The sequence below is a fragment of the Cibotium barometz genome, chromosome 12 (genome assembly GCF_041138505.1).
Source record: "Cibotium barometz isolate CiBa-2024 chromosome 12, ASM4113850v1, whole genome shotgun sequence".
Lineage (NCBI taxonomy): Eukaryota > Viridiplantae > Streptophyta > Polypodiopsida > Cyatheales > Cibotiaceae > Cibotium > Cibotium barometz.
In genome coordinates this window covers 55,611,833-55,629,480 of record NC_141057.1, presented here as the reverse complement: position 1 = coordinate 55,629,480, position 17,648 = coordinate 55,611,833, and the positions used below count along the sequence as shown (strand labels likewise).

General features: G+C 45.4%; 1 protein-coding gene across 5 annotated transcripts in view; it reads left to right on the top strand.

The window, feature by feature from the left end:
* Nucleotides 1-17,372, top strand: part of LOC147633607 (mediator of RNA polymerase II transcription subunit) — a 113,244-nt gene extending 95,872 nt beyond the window's left edge. For 4 of the 5 annotated variants that reach the window (XM_086806737.1, XM_086806740.1, XM_086806741.1 and 1 more), the window contains 5 exons: nucleotides 9,140-9,289; nucleotides 15,786-15,885; nucleotides 16,058-16,115; nucleotides 16,228-16,584; nucleotides 16,685-17,372. In XM_086806737.1, the coding sequence (XP_086662863.1) occupies nucleotides 9,254-9,289; nucleotides 15,786-15,885; nucleotides 16,058-16,115; nucleotides 16,228-16,584; nucleotides 16,685-16,784 (651 nt within the window). In that variant the 5' untranslated portion in view covers nucleotides 9,140-9,253 and the 3' untranslated portion in view covers nucleotides 16,785-17,372. Of the gene's footprint in view, nucleotides 1-9,128; nucleotides 9,290-15,785; nucleotides 15,886-16,057; nucleotides 16,116-16,227; nucleotides 16,585-16,684 lie in introns of all 5 variants that reach the window. The other variant, XM_086806742.1, reaches the window with a different exon arrangement.
* Nucleotides 17,373-17,648: the final 276 nt, after the last annotated feature.

Sequence of the window (17,648 nt, the reverse complement as noted above, 5' to 3'; positions counted from 1 at the left end):
GTGACCATTAAGTGTGAGCCAGGAATTCCGAACTTTCCGCTCATAAGTCACTTGCAGGCTAAGCGAGCAATCAAGAAAGGCGCACATTGTGCGATGATATATATCCAGACTACCCAGACGGTAGCTAGTACTTCCGAGAAGTATTTGGCTCTCCATGAAAAGTTCCAGAAGATTTTTCTTCGGGACAATCTCCCTCCCCAGCTCCCCCCCCCCCCCCCCCCCCCCGTCTAGACCGGAGGACCACAAGATTGATCCCCTCCCAGGCTCGGAACCCTTGAGCAAGTTTCCATATCACCTTTCCAAGGTAATGGAATTGGAGTTGGACCGCCAACTCCAAAAATTGTTGCAATCTGGCTTCATCCACCCCAGCATGTCGCCATTTGTAGCCCCGATCCTGTTTGTCAAGAAAAAAGATGGGTCTTTTCGTTTGTGTGTCGATTATCGTGCACTCAATAAGCTGACTATCAAGAGCAGATTCCCGATGCCTCGAATAGATTATATTCTCGAGAGGCTAAATGGAGCTAAGGTATTCTCGAAACTCAATTTAAAGAGTGGATACCACCAAGTACGGATTGTGGAGGGGGACATCCCCAAGACAGACTTCCGTACGGAACGGGCCCACTATGAATTTGTGGTCATGCCTTTTGGTTTGATGAACGCCCTAGCTACATTCAACCGCATGATGATGCAAGTTTTCTGGGAATTAATTGGAAAGTGTGTGTTCATATTTATGGACGACATATTGGTATTTTCAGCTATGGTTGAGCAGCATGACATTGATGTGGAGAAAGTCCTTAAGTTGCTGGAAAGCAACGAGCTCTACGTCAATGAGAAGAAGTTAGAATTTTGTTTGTTCTAGGTTCATTACCTTGGATACCTAATTAGTGCAGAAGGCATTTGACTTGATCCGGCTAAGGTGGTTGAGATTGTGAATTGGGAAGTACCTCAGACAGCTTATGACCTCAAATCCTTTGTGGGTATATGCTAGGCATACTCCACCCACATAGACAAGTTTTCTGACCCCCCGGCGAATCTCACCGATTTGCTAAAGGGTGTCCAGACAAGAAGGCAATGGATTTGAATGACTCCATGAGCGTTGGAGGCATTCAAGAACCTCAAGGTGGCTTTATCAGAAGCGCCTTGTTTAGCACTTGCCTCGTGGGACGAGCCATTTCAGGTGATCACTGATGCGAGTAACATCGCAATTGGTGGTGTGCTACAACAGAATGGTCATCCAGTAGCTTACATGTCTCATAAGTTACTGTCCGCAAAGAAAAATTACTCAGTCTACGATCGTGAACTCCTTGCAGTTATACAGGCCTTGAAACATTGAAAACATTTCCTTTATGGCCGTGACTTTGATTTATGGCCGTGACTTTGAGGTTCGCATTGACCATCAGGCACTACGTTGGATTCAGACAATGCCAAGTGCACAATGGAGTGACCGACAACACCGCTGGAGCTAGATATTCCAGCAATTTGGTGGTATAATTGAGTACCTTTCCACGAAAGGCCAATCCAGTGGTTGATGCTTTGAGTAGGAAGGGACAAGTGACTTCGATTCAGACTACTAGACTCGACCTTGTTGGTACGGGACTAGACGACATGAAGCACACGTATGCGGATTATGAGGAATTCGGTACACAGTGGGAACAGGCATTGAATGCCACAGGACCATGCCACTTTTTGATACGCGATAGTTGGCTTTTCTACAAAGGCCGACTGTGTGTCATGAAGTCGTTCAGGGTAGCTCTTCTCCACGACGCCCATGACGCCATTACTGGTGGTCATAGGGGCATGAATTCGACTCTGGAGAAATTGGAACGGCAATATTATTGGCCAAAGATGAGGCGAGATGTGTTTTCATATGTACAACGTTGCGATATTTGTCAAAAGGTGAAAGCTCCTCGTGGAAAGAAGATAAGGTTATTATAGCCCTTGCCAATTCTTGAGGGACCTTTCCAAGATATTTTGATGGACTTTGTCACGAATCTGCCTTCCAGTCCGAGTAAGCGTAATACTTAGTGCTTAACTATTGTTGATAGATTTAGCAAATTTGTTATGCTTATTCCATGCAGGGCCAATGTGACCGCCCGCCGAGGATATTTCCCAGTTGTTCATTCGGCATTGGTACTCGATTATTGGCGGGATTCCTAGGACCATAGTGTTAGACTGAGATGCCAAGTTTAGTAGTCATTTTTGGAGGGCATTGTTTGATAACTTTGGTACTAAATTAAATTTTTCCAGTGCATTTCACCCATAGACGGACGGCCAGACAGAGATCTACAGCCAGTTGGCCTTTGATGTGCTGAAGTGTTATGTCCACGATCAGCAAGGTAAGTGGGAATCATATTTGCCTTTAGTTCAAGCTGTTTTGAATGATACTTTTTATTCAGCTATTGGCAGGACTCCATATGAGGCAGCATTTGGAAGACCATTCCAGTCACTATTGACCAGGACCTCATCTTCAGTACCTGAAGCGAACAGAGTGACGGAGTCTTACCAGGAGATTTTAGAATTGGTAAAAGACAGGTTGGCTAAAGCGCAAGAGGCCTACACTCGACAAGCCAATAAAGACCGAAGGGATATGAAGTTTTCGGAAGGGGATTGGGTTTATCTTTGGATTATGAAGCAAAGGTTGAAGCAGGTGGGCAAGTGATGCCCAAAGTTGTCTTTCAGGAGCTTCGGACCTTTTCCCATCCAGAGAAAGATTAACGAGGTTTCAATGAAGTTGAAGCTACCTCCGAGTTGGACTATGCACAATGTGTTTCACGTCAATTGGATAAAGCCATATGCAGGTTCGATCCCTTTAGCAGTTAAAGATGAGGTGGAACCAGATATTATTGATGAAGCAAAGGTTATGGTTCCAGAACAGATCCTTTTGCACCGTTTCAAGCATTGCTCAGGCCGAAGGCAAAGACAATTCACGGAGTTTCAGGACCGAGAGACCCACGAAGCGGTATGGCTTGACAAAGAGTTTTTCGACGACTATCCGGCGTTATTGACGGATTATTTGGAGGCTATGCAGCTTCCGTCAAGTTAAGCAGAAGGGGATGTCACGTGCATCCTGCACTTGGATGCCAGGTAGACATATTTGTACAAAAGGTGCTGGACCTGGGATGGAAAACTGGTCCCATGTGAGCCCAGTCTGGGACGAGTCAGCCAGGGTTCCATTCCAATTGTCCGAGGTCAGGTGTGCATTGTCCTGCACATGAAACAGTGCCAGTCCGTGCTGTGAGTCTCCCTCTGGAATGATGTCAGTGGTTCTGTGTATCTGGTAAGATACTGGATGCCAGATGACTGTGTAGACAGTAGGGTTTGCATATAGGAAAGGGGGCCAGCCCATAGGACTACCCCAAGGACGCATGTGGGCATGGGGAAAGGTGTAAGACCACCCCCAAAGGGCCAGGAAGGCCCTGGCTGTACCCACCAGCCATGGGAGGGCTGTAGGACAGCCCTAGGGCTCTTTCAAGGGTAGCCAATTGGTTATCCAGCCCTAACGGACTGTAGGGCAAGTGTGGGGCAACCCATACAGGCTGCCCAGCATCCAATATGTCATGCGCACAGTACCCAGCAGCCAATTCATCATGCGCCTAGTGCCCAGCCCAGTATGAAGTCATGCGCAGCATTTATTAGGTTTTTATGCTGTATTTTTCCAGTCGTGGAGCATTATGGGACAGCCGACTGCTGTCCAGAAGGGTATAAATACCCAAGCCCACAATTCATTTCATTTATCTCATCATTCATCAAGTGCTGAAGCTGAACCAAGGGCCAGGACAGCCTAGAACAAGCTAACGGAGAAGGGGTGAAGGATTGAAGGTTTAAGGGCAGAGATCCATCTCAGCCAAGAAGGTTCAGTCAGTCTTTTATTTCAGTATTTTACATCATTCTAATAAAAGCAAATACACCATTCGTGGTGGGGGCCCTACAGAGGGTATTTGTGACCCAATACTGTGTCCTCTTCTCCCTCTCTCTCCCTCTCTCTATTTTTCTGCACATCTACATTTAGTTTTGTGCGTTAATTTCGTCGCGACAAGTGTGCTGATTTCTGAGCATTGAAGTTACCGATCTTCCCCGAAGCTTCCGCATGTTACAATACTTGGCTTTGGTTGCTCGAGAGTCATCACGATGAGCCTGAGTATGACCTATCCTGCCAGAGTAATCACATTCATTGCTTTTGTCCTTGGACTCCTTTGAATACTGTTTACCCTTGCCTTTTTCCCGAAGCATATGCTTTTGTCGTGGAGATAACTCATGACTTCCTCAAAAGGGGGGAGAGGATCACAAAGCAATCCAAGAGTATAGATGCAGAAAACTCAGCAAATTGATGAAGCCTTTGCTCCAATCAGAAAACGCAGCAATTCCTTACCTGTAGATCAGCGTTTGGCTTTGATACCATGAAAGAAAGAGCAAACACAGGTTGCAGGCCCAAAGTACAAACTGTAAAAGGCTGGGAACGATTGATTATTGCTGAAAATGAGCATGAGGGAAGCCCATAGGTGCTTACAAGCATAAGAGATTGTTGCAACAGCCAATGACCTCCAGCAGATATGCAAGAATGAGATGGGAATTGAAGAATGTCCCATATGAGCTTGTCGGCCAACTGTAGTAGGCCGACAGCTGTCCTGGAGCATAAATATGCCTAAATAGCCTAAAAAAGGCTCATAAAATGTTGGAAAAATCCTAAATAATGTTTGCAAAATATGCTAATGTAGGGCCTCATAAAAATGACCAGTACAAGCACCATTAGTGGTGGAATGGGAGTATATGAAGTAAACTTCAAAGAAACTGTTGAAAAATTGTTAAGGTAAGATGCCACATTCTCACCAACTTTTTGCTTTACCTCATCCCACTCCTACACATCTGCTTCAAAATTTGTGGATAGAAATGTGTGTGTGTGTTTGGGAGCATATATTGATACCAAGTTCTACACCCACTATTGGGACTGATGACGTTAGTGGGGATGTCGTAGTATCTAGTCCATACTATGCATGACGGAGTTGATGGTTTATTGTCTTGTGGATGACTACGATGAGGTTATAAATTGCACTTTCCTGGATTTATCTAGGTATATATATAGTCTTGAAGTCGGTCCACGTCTTCGGCTCGGTCCCTTCTTGTACTACTTTTAGCCACCAATTCAAGGCGGCATCTTTCAAGTGCATGCGAACCATGTGAAGTTTTTGACTTTTCAAAGAAGTCGTCTCCAAAAGCGGCATCAAATTGCTTAACAAAAGATAATGCTTTTTGTGTATCCTGCTTTTCATGGAAAGCATCAAACTTGACGCTCTTCTCTCCTGGCTTGAAGTCCATCCTGCCGGTTGATGAAGGCTCCTTTGCCTTCCTTCCTTCACCTGTCCCGAAGAAGTTGCATCCTAGAGAGCGGGCCTAGGGATAGCCTCCCTGTTTCCTCCACAAGAAATAGACCGGGTAGCTCTAGATGCTTCTGCAATGGTGACTCCTTTGGCCCGAAGATAGGCTTTAGCAGCTCGGACTCCTTGAGCTTTGATAGCCCGATCCTTGATGAAATCTTCAAATATTTGAGCCCTTCTTTCTTGTTCCTTCTTGGCTCTCCAAGCAAGGAATTCTTCGTCTTGGAGAAACTGTCTAAACCGCTGAAAATCTCGGTACTCTGCCGATGTCATGGCTGCGGTCTCATGAGAAATAGATCGATAGCCTTGGTTCCCATCTAGAAGTTCTATATCGGCCTCATTGTTATTCCCTTCATGAGGCCCTTGGTCTCCCTCTGCTCTCAACATGGCTCTGTCACCCCAAGAAAGTTTCTTGAAGAGAAATCCTCCTTTGATACCACTGTAAGCCTAGCGGGGCATGCTGTGTGACAGACTCAACCATGTATCCAAGAGATAGAGATATAGAGAGAGGGTTTAACCAGCGGGGCATGCTGTGGCTCAGCCTTGTACCAACATAAGGTATCAGAGCAGTCCGTACTATGCGATCATGTCCACCTTTTCAATGTCGACACTAGTGCCCATTAGGCCATCAGATTGTTGGCGCTTCTACTGCTGAAACCTGCCTCGTTAGTCTCCTCTGCAGCAGCAGTCTCCATCGACTACCTCCATCTGAACCTCCACATGTCTCTGTCTGTGCACATGCTGCTGAGCTGTGCATAGCTACTGCACGAGCTCCTGCGCATTCATCTTACCTCAACACTGAAATGCTGAGCTGTTTAAACAATGGATGAGATTTGCAGTGAGGCGCACACATCATCCGTACTTGCTGTCTCAATAGCCATCAAGCTTGTCAAGAGCCCATTTGCACAGATCTGCCTCAACTAGCAGACACATCAAAGGGGTCAACAAAGTACTTCTGCAAACAACACTCAGGAAGGTATAGATTTGGGGCTTTTATCATTTTCTGAAAATCTATCTTAATCAAAGCATTAATCCCAAATCATTCATCATTTCTTAAAATTGAGGGTACATACATGACATTAACATGTTGCTATAGCCTCCTGTAGCATCATTTTCAAAAAACCCCAAATTTGGAAACCCTAATATTTGGAAAATCTTGATTTATATGTAAAAGGGTAGACACTGGCTCAAACATTATGAGAGCTACGACCCTCTTCTCATACTTACCAGTTTTACCACACAGAGATCTATCCAATTTGTGTTCCTGCAACAAAAGTATATCCATAGACCCTCCTATAACAGCAGGGTGAAGCTGGTCCTTCAAAAGGCGCTTCCTACCACGGGTGGGAAGCCCTCCAAGGCCCTGAACATTCCATGAGATGATTCTCATGGAAGAGAAGAGGGTTTGACCCCCAATCTAAGAAGACGATGGGCAGCCTGAGGACGCCTCTCATAATGTTGGAGGACGGTAAAATCCACGGGGCAAAGTCCATTGACATGCCCTTGTCCGAGGCCCTGCAGAGTACCTGCATATGTACGAGAAACCCGTGCGCCTTGCGGGGCATCAAGGGCAATGGCATCATGCTGAAAATCCTGCAATACATGATCCCCACTGCGCTAAACATCTTGCATATCGCCCTCTCCAAGTAGAGAGGACTCAACAAAATCATCCTGATCTGATATATCATCTCCTTGCAAAGATGCATGAGCTGATACATCCCTTTGGCCAGAAACATCATCTATCTGAGGTACAAGATCCGAGGAGGTCTTCCCATCAATCGCACCAAGGGGGCGGGCGTGAGAGACAGCTCGCCACACCTGGCGGACAGTAGGAAGGGAAGGATCCAAGGGAGGTGGTGCCTGAGAAGCACGCTTGTTGCGAGGCCTCCTGCGACCCTGAGCCCGAGGGCAATCTCGAGCAAAGTGACCCTGTTGGTGGCAAACCCGGCACTTATTTTTATTTACCTGCAATCCTTCAAAGGACTACTAGGGCCTGGAAGCAAAACATAGTCCTCAAAGAGCTCACAGTCACGGGCAAGAACCATGACCCTGGGGACAGCATCCGCCGAGGCAGTGACCACCTAGGCAGAAGATGTCGGCAGAGCGTGGAGGGGGGGCACTTGAAGAACCAGTCCAAAGGCGGACCCGATGGCCTCTAGCATAGGCCAATATGCGCGAGGAAGACCTGGGAATCTGAGAGTAATCGGGAAACAGTTCCGGTCTTCCTCAACAGGGTCAAAATAGCTGGAGTAGGGAAGAAAAAAAACCTTCCTTGGGCCCAATGGCAAAGGGCTGCCCTTCAAAACCTCTGAGGCTGCGTCCTCAAAATCAAAATCCACTTGGAAGAAACCTCTTCCAAGCAACCTGACATCTCAAAAGTGTGGAGCGAGGTCGGAAGGTAGAACCGCCAGGACCCAATCCCGAGCCTGGAGACGGGAAGGGTGAGATCCAAAGATTCTGGCAATGAGGGTCATTTTGGAGTCTTTCTCGATTTCGGCGAAGAGGACCGCGAGCTCGCTTCGGGAAAAACAATGATTAGCCATGATGCTAATTGAAGAAGAAGGCCGACTTGAACCTGGGTGAGGAGCAATCCGAACCAAGGAGAAGAGGCAGGCAAGGACGCGGAGGAAAGGGAGGGAGGGTGGAAAAGGGAAAAGCAAAAAGAAACGGGAAGCAAGGGGAGGGGAACTGGACACACATGCGAAGGGATGCGCTGCGCAGAGGGATGAGGCGGAGGAATGAGGGGAGGCAGAGGCAGGGGCGAACAGCAGAGTAGGAAGGATGGGAGGCGGAGGAAGGATGCGCTGCGCAGAGGGATGATGCGGAGGAATGGGGCGGGCAGAGGCAGGGGCGAACAGCGGTGGAGGAAGGATGGGAGGCAGAGGAAGGATGGGGCGAAACAGGCACAGAGGCGGAGGGGCGCAGGCCAGGGTTCAGGGAGCTACACGGTCTTCTCGGGGGGGAAGGGGGGGGGGGGGGACAGTTAGTTGTCGTGGTTCAGTTACAGAAGTTTAGGTATCTATATGTGCCTGTGAATTTGTTATGGTTCAGTTGCTTCATTATCTCTGTTTTTAACTTGCATTTAGACAGATACACTGTAAAATGAAGCTGAAGTTGTTGAGGCTAATACCAATACCATTGTCATTATGGTATTGATACTAATAAGGATTCATGAGACACTAGATTTCCATCAAGGACGCACAAGCTGACATCATTGGATGCCCCTATAAGAGGATGAATGCTAGTTATTGATTGGAGTAGGGTTGAAAGAGGTATAAGTGCGCAAGGCCTTTGAGTACATGTTGTCTATGCCATCAAGAACGTTGTGCATAGAAAAAGTCAGGGGGCGCTGAGAGAAAGGGAATCATGACAAGGAGGGGCATCAGGAATTTCGGTGTATGCAAAGTACAAGGCTGTGATATATTAAGGCATTTTGGTTGAGGCTGTGATATAATAAGGCATTGTGATTGAGGTGTCCATCAACATGGACTCAGATAGAGATGATACTCGTGTATGACGTGTTACATTAGATATTTTGTTGTATGAGGAATCAAGTGGGCTTGAGCTTGAGTCCTTGAAGCTGGTAGAAGGATTCCTATAGCTTTGAGTACAAGAAGTGTACATAGTGTCAGTGTGTGTGTGTGTGCGCGTGTGCTTATTTTTTTGTTCTGAAAAACCCCATTTTTGGGAGATTTTTACTTTTTCCGTTCACTAAATTCATATTGTTAATCGAAAACAAAGATTGAACTATTTTAGTTGCTATACAGGGAAAACCTGCACAAGCTTGTGGGATGTTCAATTGCATTGTGTGGAGCTAGTTTACATGTAGAAGACGGACTTGAAGTATCAGTTTTGTATGTCACGTGCTTCGATTGGGTTCCATGGAGTGCATTATGCAGGGTATCATTGAAACTCAGGTGAGATACCTTGCTTTTTCAGGTTGAAAGTAGAAATGTTTGCAATGGTGGGTCACTAGTTTTCTATCGTGTGTGCACTCTTTGTTGAAATCAATAAGCTAGGTATCATCGAAAGTCAGATGAGATACCTTGCTTTTTCAGGTTGAAAGTAGAAATGTTTGCAATGGTGGGTCTCTAGTTTTCTATCATGTGTGCGTAAGGTATTTGAATAGAAGTGGCAACTTGTTCATCATTATGCCATCTGATTATTTTTCGAACATCTTAATATTTTTCTCTCTCTCCGAAGTTCAATGTAGGTGTGGCTAGTTGGTCTATTTGCTGCTAGCAGATAAAGAGCTCCCGATACCCCACTGGGCACGTTGATTGTTAGATGACTTCCTCTTGGCCAAGATTTCAGCTTGTACTCTGAGCCTAGGGGACCCTTGGCCACATAGCACTAGATGGATCTTCACGGAGAAGCGGTGTCACCAGGAGGTGAAACTTTTTGCAGTTGTTTTCTTTATTTACATTTCTTTATAAATATATATTTTTCTTTTCTTTCTCTTTGGTTGCTGTTGTTTTTCCCCGGGATCTCTTGGAAGCGCTTGGGCCATTGCAATGTCAGAATGGGTCAGCCAGTGGGACTTTGGACCAGTGGTTGGCTAAGCCTGAGAATTGCACTGAAAGATGAATGACAGTGTCCAGGACATGGGCACTGAAAGATGAATGACAGTATCCAGGACATGGCCATTGAATGAGGGCATAGGCCTGTTTACACTAGTAAGTGGCTGCCACCGAAATGTGAATGTATCTTGAATTCTAAGCAAATTTTGAAGTGACCGTAGTGGTCAAAGATGGTCAGGAGACCAGAAGGAATGCAGATGACATCATCCCTAAAATCTAGGGAACTGCTATTTTGGGCAGTGTCGGAATTGAAAAGTGTTCGCGTCAGTTTGTGTAGAATGTCAAGGGGACCAAAAGCTGGCAAAGGACTGTTGTGAGAATGTGAACCAGTCAGGAGATTTTTAGCTTGGAAGATTGCATGTGGAAAAGGCTTAAAAATGTGCCAAGTGTCAAATTTATGTGCATTTTCCACACTGGGAAGAGGGAAGCGTGGGATTTTGGGCTGAATGAGGCTCATTTGCAGCCAGGATGGTGGATTGTTGCAGGTTAAGAGTTATGGTGGTGCACTCCCTTGCCCTGCAACTCATGTATTGAGGGTTGAGCTTGCTCCCCACAGTCTCTATCTCTCTCTTTCTCTCTCTTGCAAACTATGGTAATGCTCTCATAAGATAAAATCAGGTACAGTTGTGTGAATTTCATGCTTATATGCAGAGGCTAGTTGCCTCCTTGAACAGGAACCGGTGTAGTTAGTTCCTACACCAAAGCAGGGACGGAAGAGGGTAATAACCTCTTCAATACAACGCTGTTTCAGCATTGTTTAGGTGCTGTTTTTGGGCTGTTATGTTGCCCGGTTGATGCCAAAATGCAGTAGGACTTTGCTAAAGTCCTCCAAGATAGTACAAGGGTTAATTTGGGCTGAAAACAGAGCTGAAAACAGGTATGTGTAGAAAATTACAGCAAGCTGAATTGTGATGTTTTGGACTCCATTGGGTAGTTTGATGCCTATGGAAGTGAGCCTGTCAGTTGGGACTCATTCTGAAATGTTATGGAACAGTTTTAGTGCAGTTATGTTGGCAAATTTCTCCCAGAATTTGTAAAACTTAGCTGGTGCAAGAAGAGTGCTCTGTTGTACTCAAGCTTTGTATTTTCTAACTTTTTAACAATAAAGAAATACCGCTAGGGGCGCCGGACTTCGGGGCCAATGTGATGTTGAGCGAGGATTCTGTGATTGTGTGTCTGAGTAAGTCCAGGTTATTTGTGAATGAATTACCGCTTTATGTGTCCATAGACCGGTTTTATGGTTCCGTTGCCGGGACAGGGTTCTCTTTTCTGCAAGAGCCCGGACACGGATTGCATTGGGTGAACAAGAGACACACACAGAGAGGTACAGCTGATTACAGGTGAGAAAGAGTACGGTCTCTTTCTTTGGATACAGGTTCCCTTAAACTTTCAGTTGACAGTATGACAGACAAAGGGAAAGGCAAGCTCCCTGCCGAAGAGAGTTCCTCTTCTACTCGCAGACAGCGTATAGAGGTGACAGGTGCCCAGGTGTCAGCCTCTGCTCGGACAGAGCCAGTAGTACAGCCAGCCTTGTTAGAGGAAGAAGAGGAACAGGAGGATTTGTTTCAGGCACAGCTTCTTAGCATGCTTGGAACTTTTCAGCAGCTAGTTAAGAATCCCATAATGAAGAAATTTTTGCAGTCACGTACCTGGGATTCCCAGGTTGAAGCATCCGAGCATGGAGTAGAGAGGGCACAGGAACAAGAACCAAGGATGCCACAGCATGTAGAGCAAACACCAGTAGTGGCAGCTAATCCAATGCAGCATGTTACACAGGCACAGGATTAGGCAGTTAATGGTCAGGGCAGTAATGCACAAATGGTTCTGTCGACCATTCCTCCTTTGGTTGCTGCCCAACCCGGTTATTTTGGTGGTGGGTCTATTTTCCAGGCCATGGCCGCCCACAGCTTTGCCAGGACTGATGCCTACAGAATTTGTGAACCCTCTTTATGCCAACATAGGTGTGCAGCCTGGACTTCAGACACATTTCAGTCCAGTTTTGATGCCTGCAGCACCTGTTAATGTGGGTGAATTTTCTCAGCCTAGTGGACAAAGAGCAGTAAGGACTGATGCAGAAAAGGTGCAAAAGGATTACAAAGAAGGAGGTCAAGCAGTAAAGTTTGAGACTTTCAGTGGGATGCAGGACAAATTGAAAGCGCTGACTTTTATTCAACAGTTTAATGCAGCATACACTGGGGGTAACTTTACAGAGTCTTCTAAGGTGCGGAAGGCTGCTACTTTCTTGAAAGGTAATGCATTGCAGTGGTGGACCTCACTGTTGATGCAAGGACAGGCACCTGTTACATGGGTCCAATTCAAGCAGCAGTTCTCTTTTGCATGGCTGACAAACACTTTTGAAGTGGATGTGATGACAGCATGGCACAAACGGAATGAAGCTGAAACTGATTTGTCTGCACTAGACGAAGGTACAAAAGGTTTCATGTTAGACACTACAGTGACATGATCTGCTTTTTGAACTTGAATTTTGAATGACCTGTACACTCATATCATATGTTTGGCAATGTACAGTTTTGACATTTGTTGTCAATAAATGAATGAATGGACTTTCAGTGCTTTGAAGTTGTATCTGTTACACTTCAATGAATGATTATACGTGTTGTGACACTAATAGTGCGGGGACACGTGCTATCGCCCTGTGTTGCATCCGGAAACATGTATTTGAAAGGCTTGAACCTGCGATGACACAAATGGTAGTGGGGAATTCCTATCATCGCTCCGTGTCATCTGTTGGCAGGAGATACATGCGATGACACTAATCACCTGGGGAATCTTGTGATCGTCCTGTGTCATCCGTTTGCATGTGGACTTGCAATCGAGGTCGCTTGCTTCTTTCAAGAGGGGGGGGTATGTCACCAGGAGGTGAAACTTTTTGCAGTTGTTTTCTTTATTTACATTTCTTTATAAATATATATTTTTATTTTCTTTCTCTTTGGTTGCTGTTGTTTTCCCCCGGGATCTCTTGGAAGGGCTTGGGCCATTGCAATGTCAGAATGGGTCAGCCAGTGGGACTTTGGACCAGTGGTTGGCTAAGCTTGAGAACTGCACTGAAAGATGAATGACAGTGTCCAGGACATGGGCACTGAAAGATGACTGACAGTGTCCAGGACATGGCCATTGAATGAGGGCATAGGCCGGTTTACACTAGTAAGTGGCTGCCACCGAAATGTGAATGTATCTTGAATTCTTAGCAAATTCTGAAGTGACCGTAGTGGTCAAAGATGGTCAGGAGACCAGAAGGAATGCAGATGACATCATTCCTAAAATCTAGGGAACTGCTATTTTGGGCAGTGTCGGAATTGAAAAGTGTTCGCATCAGTTTGTGCAGAATGTCAAGGGGACCAAAAGCTGGCAAAGGACTGTTGTGAGAATGTGAACGAGTCAGGAGATTTTTAGCTTGGAAGATTGCATGTGGAAAAGGCTTAAAAATGTGCCAAGTGTCAAATTTATGTGCATTTTCCACACTGGGAAGAGGGAAGCGTGGGATTTTGGGCTGAATGAGGCTCATTTGCAGCCAGGATGGTGGATTGTTGCAGGTTAAGAGCTATGGTGGTGCACTCCCTTGCCCTGCAACTCATGTATTGAGGGTTGAGCTTGCTCCCCACAGTCTCTCTCTCTCTCTCTCTCTTTCTCTCTCTTGCAGACTATGGTAATGCTCTCATAAGATAAAATCAGGTACAGTTGTGTGAATTTCATGCTTATATGCAGAGGCTAGTTGCCTCCTTGAACAGGAACCGGTGTAGTTAGTTCCTACACCAAAGCAGGGACGGAAGAGGGTAATAACCTCTTCAATACAACGCTGTTTCAGCATTGTTTAGGTGCTGTTTTTGGGCTGTTATGTTGCCCGGTTGATGCCAAAATTCAGTAGGACTTTGCTAAAGTCCTCCAGGATAGTACAAGGGTTAATTTGGGCTGAAAACAGAGCTGAAAACAGGTATGTGCAGAAAATTACAGCAAGCTGAATTGTGATGTTTTGGATTCCATTGGGTAGTTTGATGCCTATGGAAGTGAGCCTGTCAGTTGGGACTCATTCTGAAATGTTATGGAACAGTTTTAGTGCAGTTATGCTGGCAAATTTCTCCCAGAATTTGTAAAACTTAGCTGGTGCAAGAAGAGTGCACTGTTGCACTCGAGCTTTGTATTTTCCAACTTTTTAACAATAAAGAAATACCGCTAGGGGCGCCGGACTTCGGGGCCAATGTGATGTTGAGCGAGGGAGCGAGGATTATGTGATTGTGTGTCTGAGTAAGTCCAGGTTATTTGTGAATGAATTACCGCTTTATGTGTCCATAGACCGGTTTTAAGCGGGCCTGTGGCTTTAGCCCAGCTTTTGAGGACAGATTTGCCGCCAGCCTACTACGAGCTTGGGGTCACCTTAGGCCGGCCCTCCAGCAATCAGCTTTGGTAGCCTTTGAGGAGCGTCTTTGGCAATCCTTGATTTGGAACCCCTGATCCGTTTACCTAGTGGCCACATGCTAGGGGCCCGGCCTCATGTATCTTGGGGAGTGTTCGAGCACAGGACCTGCTAGATCCCTTGGTGATTGGCTTGTACTTAGACAGCTTCTCCTAGAGGCTTGGGAGAGAGGTTTGGTTGGGATCCGGGGCAGAGATAGACTCAGCTTCGACATTGACTTTGCTATTCCTTAAGAGTGGTTGACCCCTATACCTAACCCCCCTCCCCTAGTGGCTGGGAGTGTTTACTAGTCATAATATTCTCTTGGCAATCCATGGTGTGGATAAGAGCTGCACCTTGCTCACTTTTTCAATTGGACCCCATGGTAGATTAGAGAGATCAAAGCCCCCCCTTGGATGACTTCAGTGGATGCACCTTGTAGAGGGTGAGGGTGATTGGATTTCATGCACATGAGTGGCACATTGACCCCCCTCTGGCCAAGGTGGCCAGGGAGAGACTCTGGTTTTTATGGATTTGGGAGAGCCGGCCTCTCATGCGCCTCCTATGGGACCCAAGAGAGTGGACTTGGCGTGATCCTGTTGTTGTCTCTGAGTACCCTCAAAACTTTGCACTTGCAAATCCCTTCTGGCAATATAAGAAACCAAAATGGAATGGGGGTGGGGGGCAACTTCATGTATTGAGTATAGATCCACAATACCATACAGGTGCAAATCTTGAATGTTTTTTTTTTGCATTGTAAAATTAAGCAAATAATCAATGTCTCCCCCACATTACACCATGTGTGGGCTTGGGCAATGTTTGGTATTTTTGTGTAGAGTATCAAAGTGCTTTAGTATGGTCTATTGCTGGACTCTTCTGATGAAGATGGTTGAGTATCTAGATGGACATGGAACACATTGTGTGTGTTCTCTTTAGTGCTAGCCTTCATCACGGCTGAGTCTATCCTTTACCTTTGAGAAGTGATCGGAACTCAGTGGAATGGTTTATCCACTAAAACTTATTTGCTAATTTGCACATATCTTTAGGCATGAGCCTGCAATTACTCTTGGGTGTTGATGCCGTGAGCGAGGGTGTTATAGCACGTAGTCTTGCTATACATGATGAAGTTGATGATTTGAAGCTTGTGAGTAGATTATGTAGTCAAGATTGCACTTGTTTTTGTTGAGTTTGATAAATAATGTGAACTTTCCATTTTTATATGGAACACATGGTGGGTCTAGAATCAAAGTTTGAAATTGTCATGCTTATCTTTATGATGGTTTCTAAATGAACCTTTTTCTTCTAATAGTGCCAATTGTGGATGTCTTGGTATAATTGTAAGCTCTTTGTGCTTTGTTTCATAATGATCATTTCGCTTTGTATATGGACTATGGATAACAGATGATCTGTTTTACTATGCAGCATGTGGAAGCGTTGGCGGTGCTGCTGCAAGGTCTTTGTGGAAGCCAACGTCAGGCTGTGAAGGTTCATGAGCTCTGTCTGAAGAGTGGAACTAATTTGGGTTTGTGCGAAATCCTTGCCTTGGCTGAAACAAATATTCAATCATGGTTTTGGTCTCAATAGCCCCTTTTCAACCCTGCATGCTCACACTTGGAAGACTGGACATGTTGCAACATTACAAGGGAACACATCCTTATGCTTTCCCTTATCTTTTTTTTGCAAACTTGATGCAGGGCAAGGGTCATCAGAGGTGCACCTCCTATGTGACCTTTCCCAGCAGGAGCCTCATTGGTATGTGACCAAATCCTCTGATTGTAGTAACATTTGGGCTCAATTTGGTTTGTTTAGCAGAAAGGATCTCCATGGATATAGGTCAAACAATTGTTTCTTCCAATGGATTTAGGAGCGTAAGACATGTGGGAGGTGCAATGCGTGGTGCGGGCGCTGATCAGATGCCTGCATTGGTTCGGAGCATTCTAAACTGCAGAACTAGCAACAATGCAGTGCGGTTCTTCTATGCTTTGGGCTACAAGTTGGACTATGAACTGCTTCAGGTTGGCTTCAAGTTTCAGTTCCATAGAGTGGTGCCCATTACTGTGGCAGTGACATCGGTTTGCAAGATCCCAAAGCTGCATGCAATTGATGAGGCAGTGCCCATCACCCAAGGGCTGCAGCTGGTCGAGATCACAGCATCCGCCTCCGCCGATAACTACAGCAAAGTGGCTGCAGCAATCGCAGGCTTTGCTGAGCACTTGGCTCCGTAAGCTCATCCTCCTGAAATATCCTACTGCTCAACAAGACTTTCTGTTTCTCCTAAGTGATGTGTGAGAGAGCTTAGTGCAGTTTTCTTCTTGGTGCAGACTTTTACACTTGTCAAAGCCCGGCATCATCACTGGTGTCGTCCCAACGGCATCCTCAGCAGCTGCCTCCTTGACTTCGAGGGCAACAAAAGTGCCCTGACACTGGCAGTCAAAGCTGGTATTCGATTGACAACAGTATGCTGAAGAACCACTTATTTTCCATAGGAAGATGCTCCAAATCATAGCAGAGAAAGTACATTTTGTGAGTGATATAAGACAGTACTGAGATTGCTTGGCAACCCTACATTACTTTGCAGAATCCTTTGCAGGGTATCTTGGATCTATGAATCTTATGGATTTTAGAGACTTTGCATCCATCAAATTTTAAATCTGGAAAAATGTAATGGCAGCATCGATGCCATATTGACATAGATAATGGGGTGGCTGAGTTGGGCTCTCTATGTGCAACAAGCATTGCCCAGGCATCAGATTTTGTTGCTTGTGACAAAGGACTTGTAGAAAGTAAAATATGTGTGGATGTTTAGGGATATGTGATTGACCTGGATGCTTTTGGGAGATGTGATTGACCATTCAATGGTCAAATGCAGAGAAGCTTAGTCTCTATTTGTGTTCCTTAGCTTCCAATTGAACGGTATAATGTTTGGGAATATTTCTCACAATATGCTAGAATATTCTCACCTCTCAATGCTGCAATGCACATAAATCATTCTACTACGTTTATCGTTCAAAACTGAAGGCTAGGTACCACAGTTTCCACTAGATGAGAAGTGATGTGGTGGAGGATGGCAAGATGTTAAGTTGCAAAGAACGTCAATGTGGAGGAAATTTTGAATGTGCATGGCCTAACTTCTCTCTAAGTTACCCTTCGTACCCTTTAATATAAAATTTTGTTTCTGAAGAAAGGACTTCGCTACCTCTAGATATTATTTCCATCGAATTATTTTTGTGGAATGCATTTCATTGCTTCCATAGATTATGAAGGGGTTTTTTTGTGCAAGAGTCT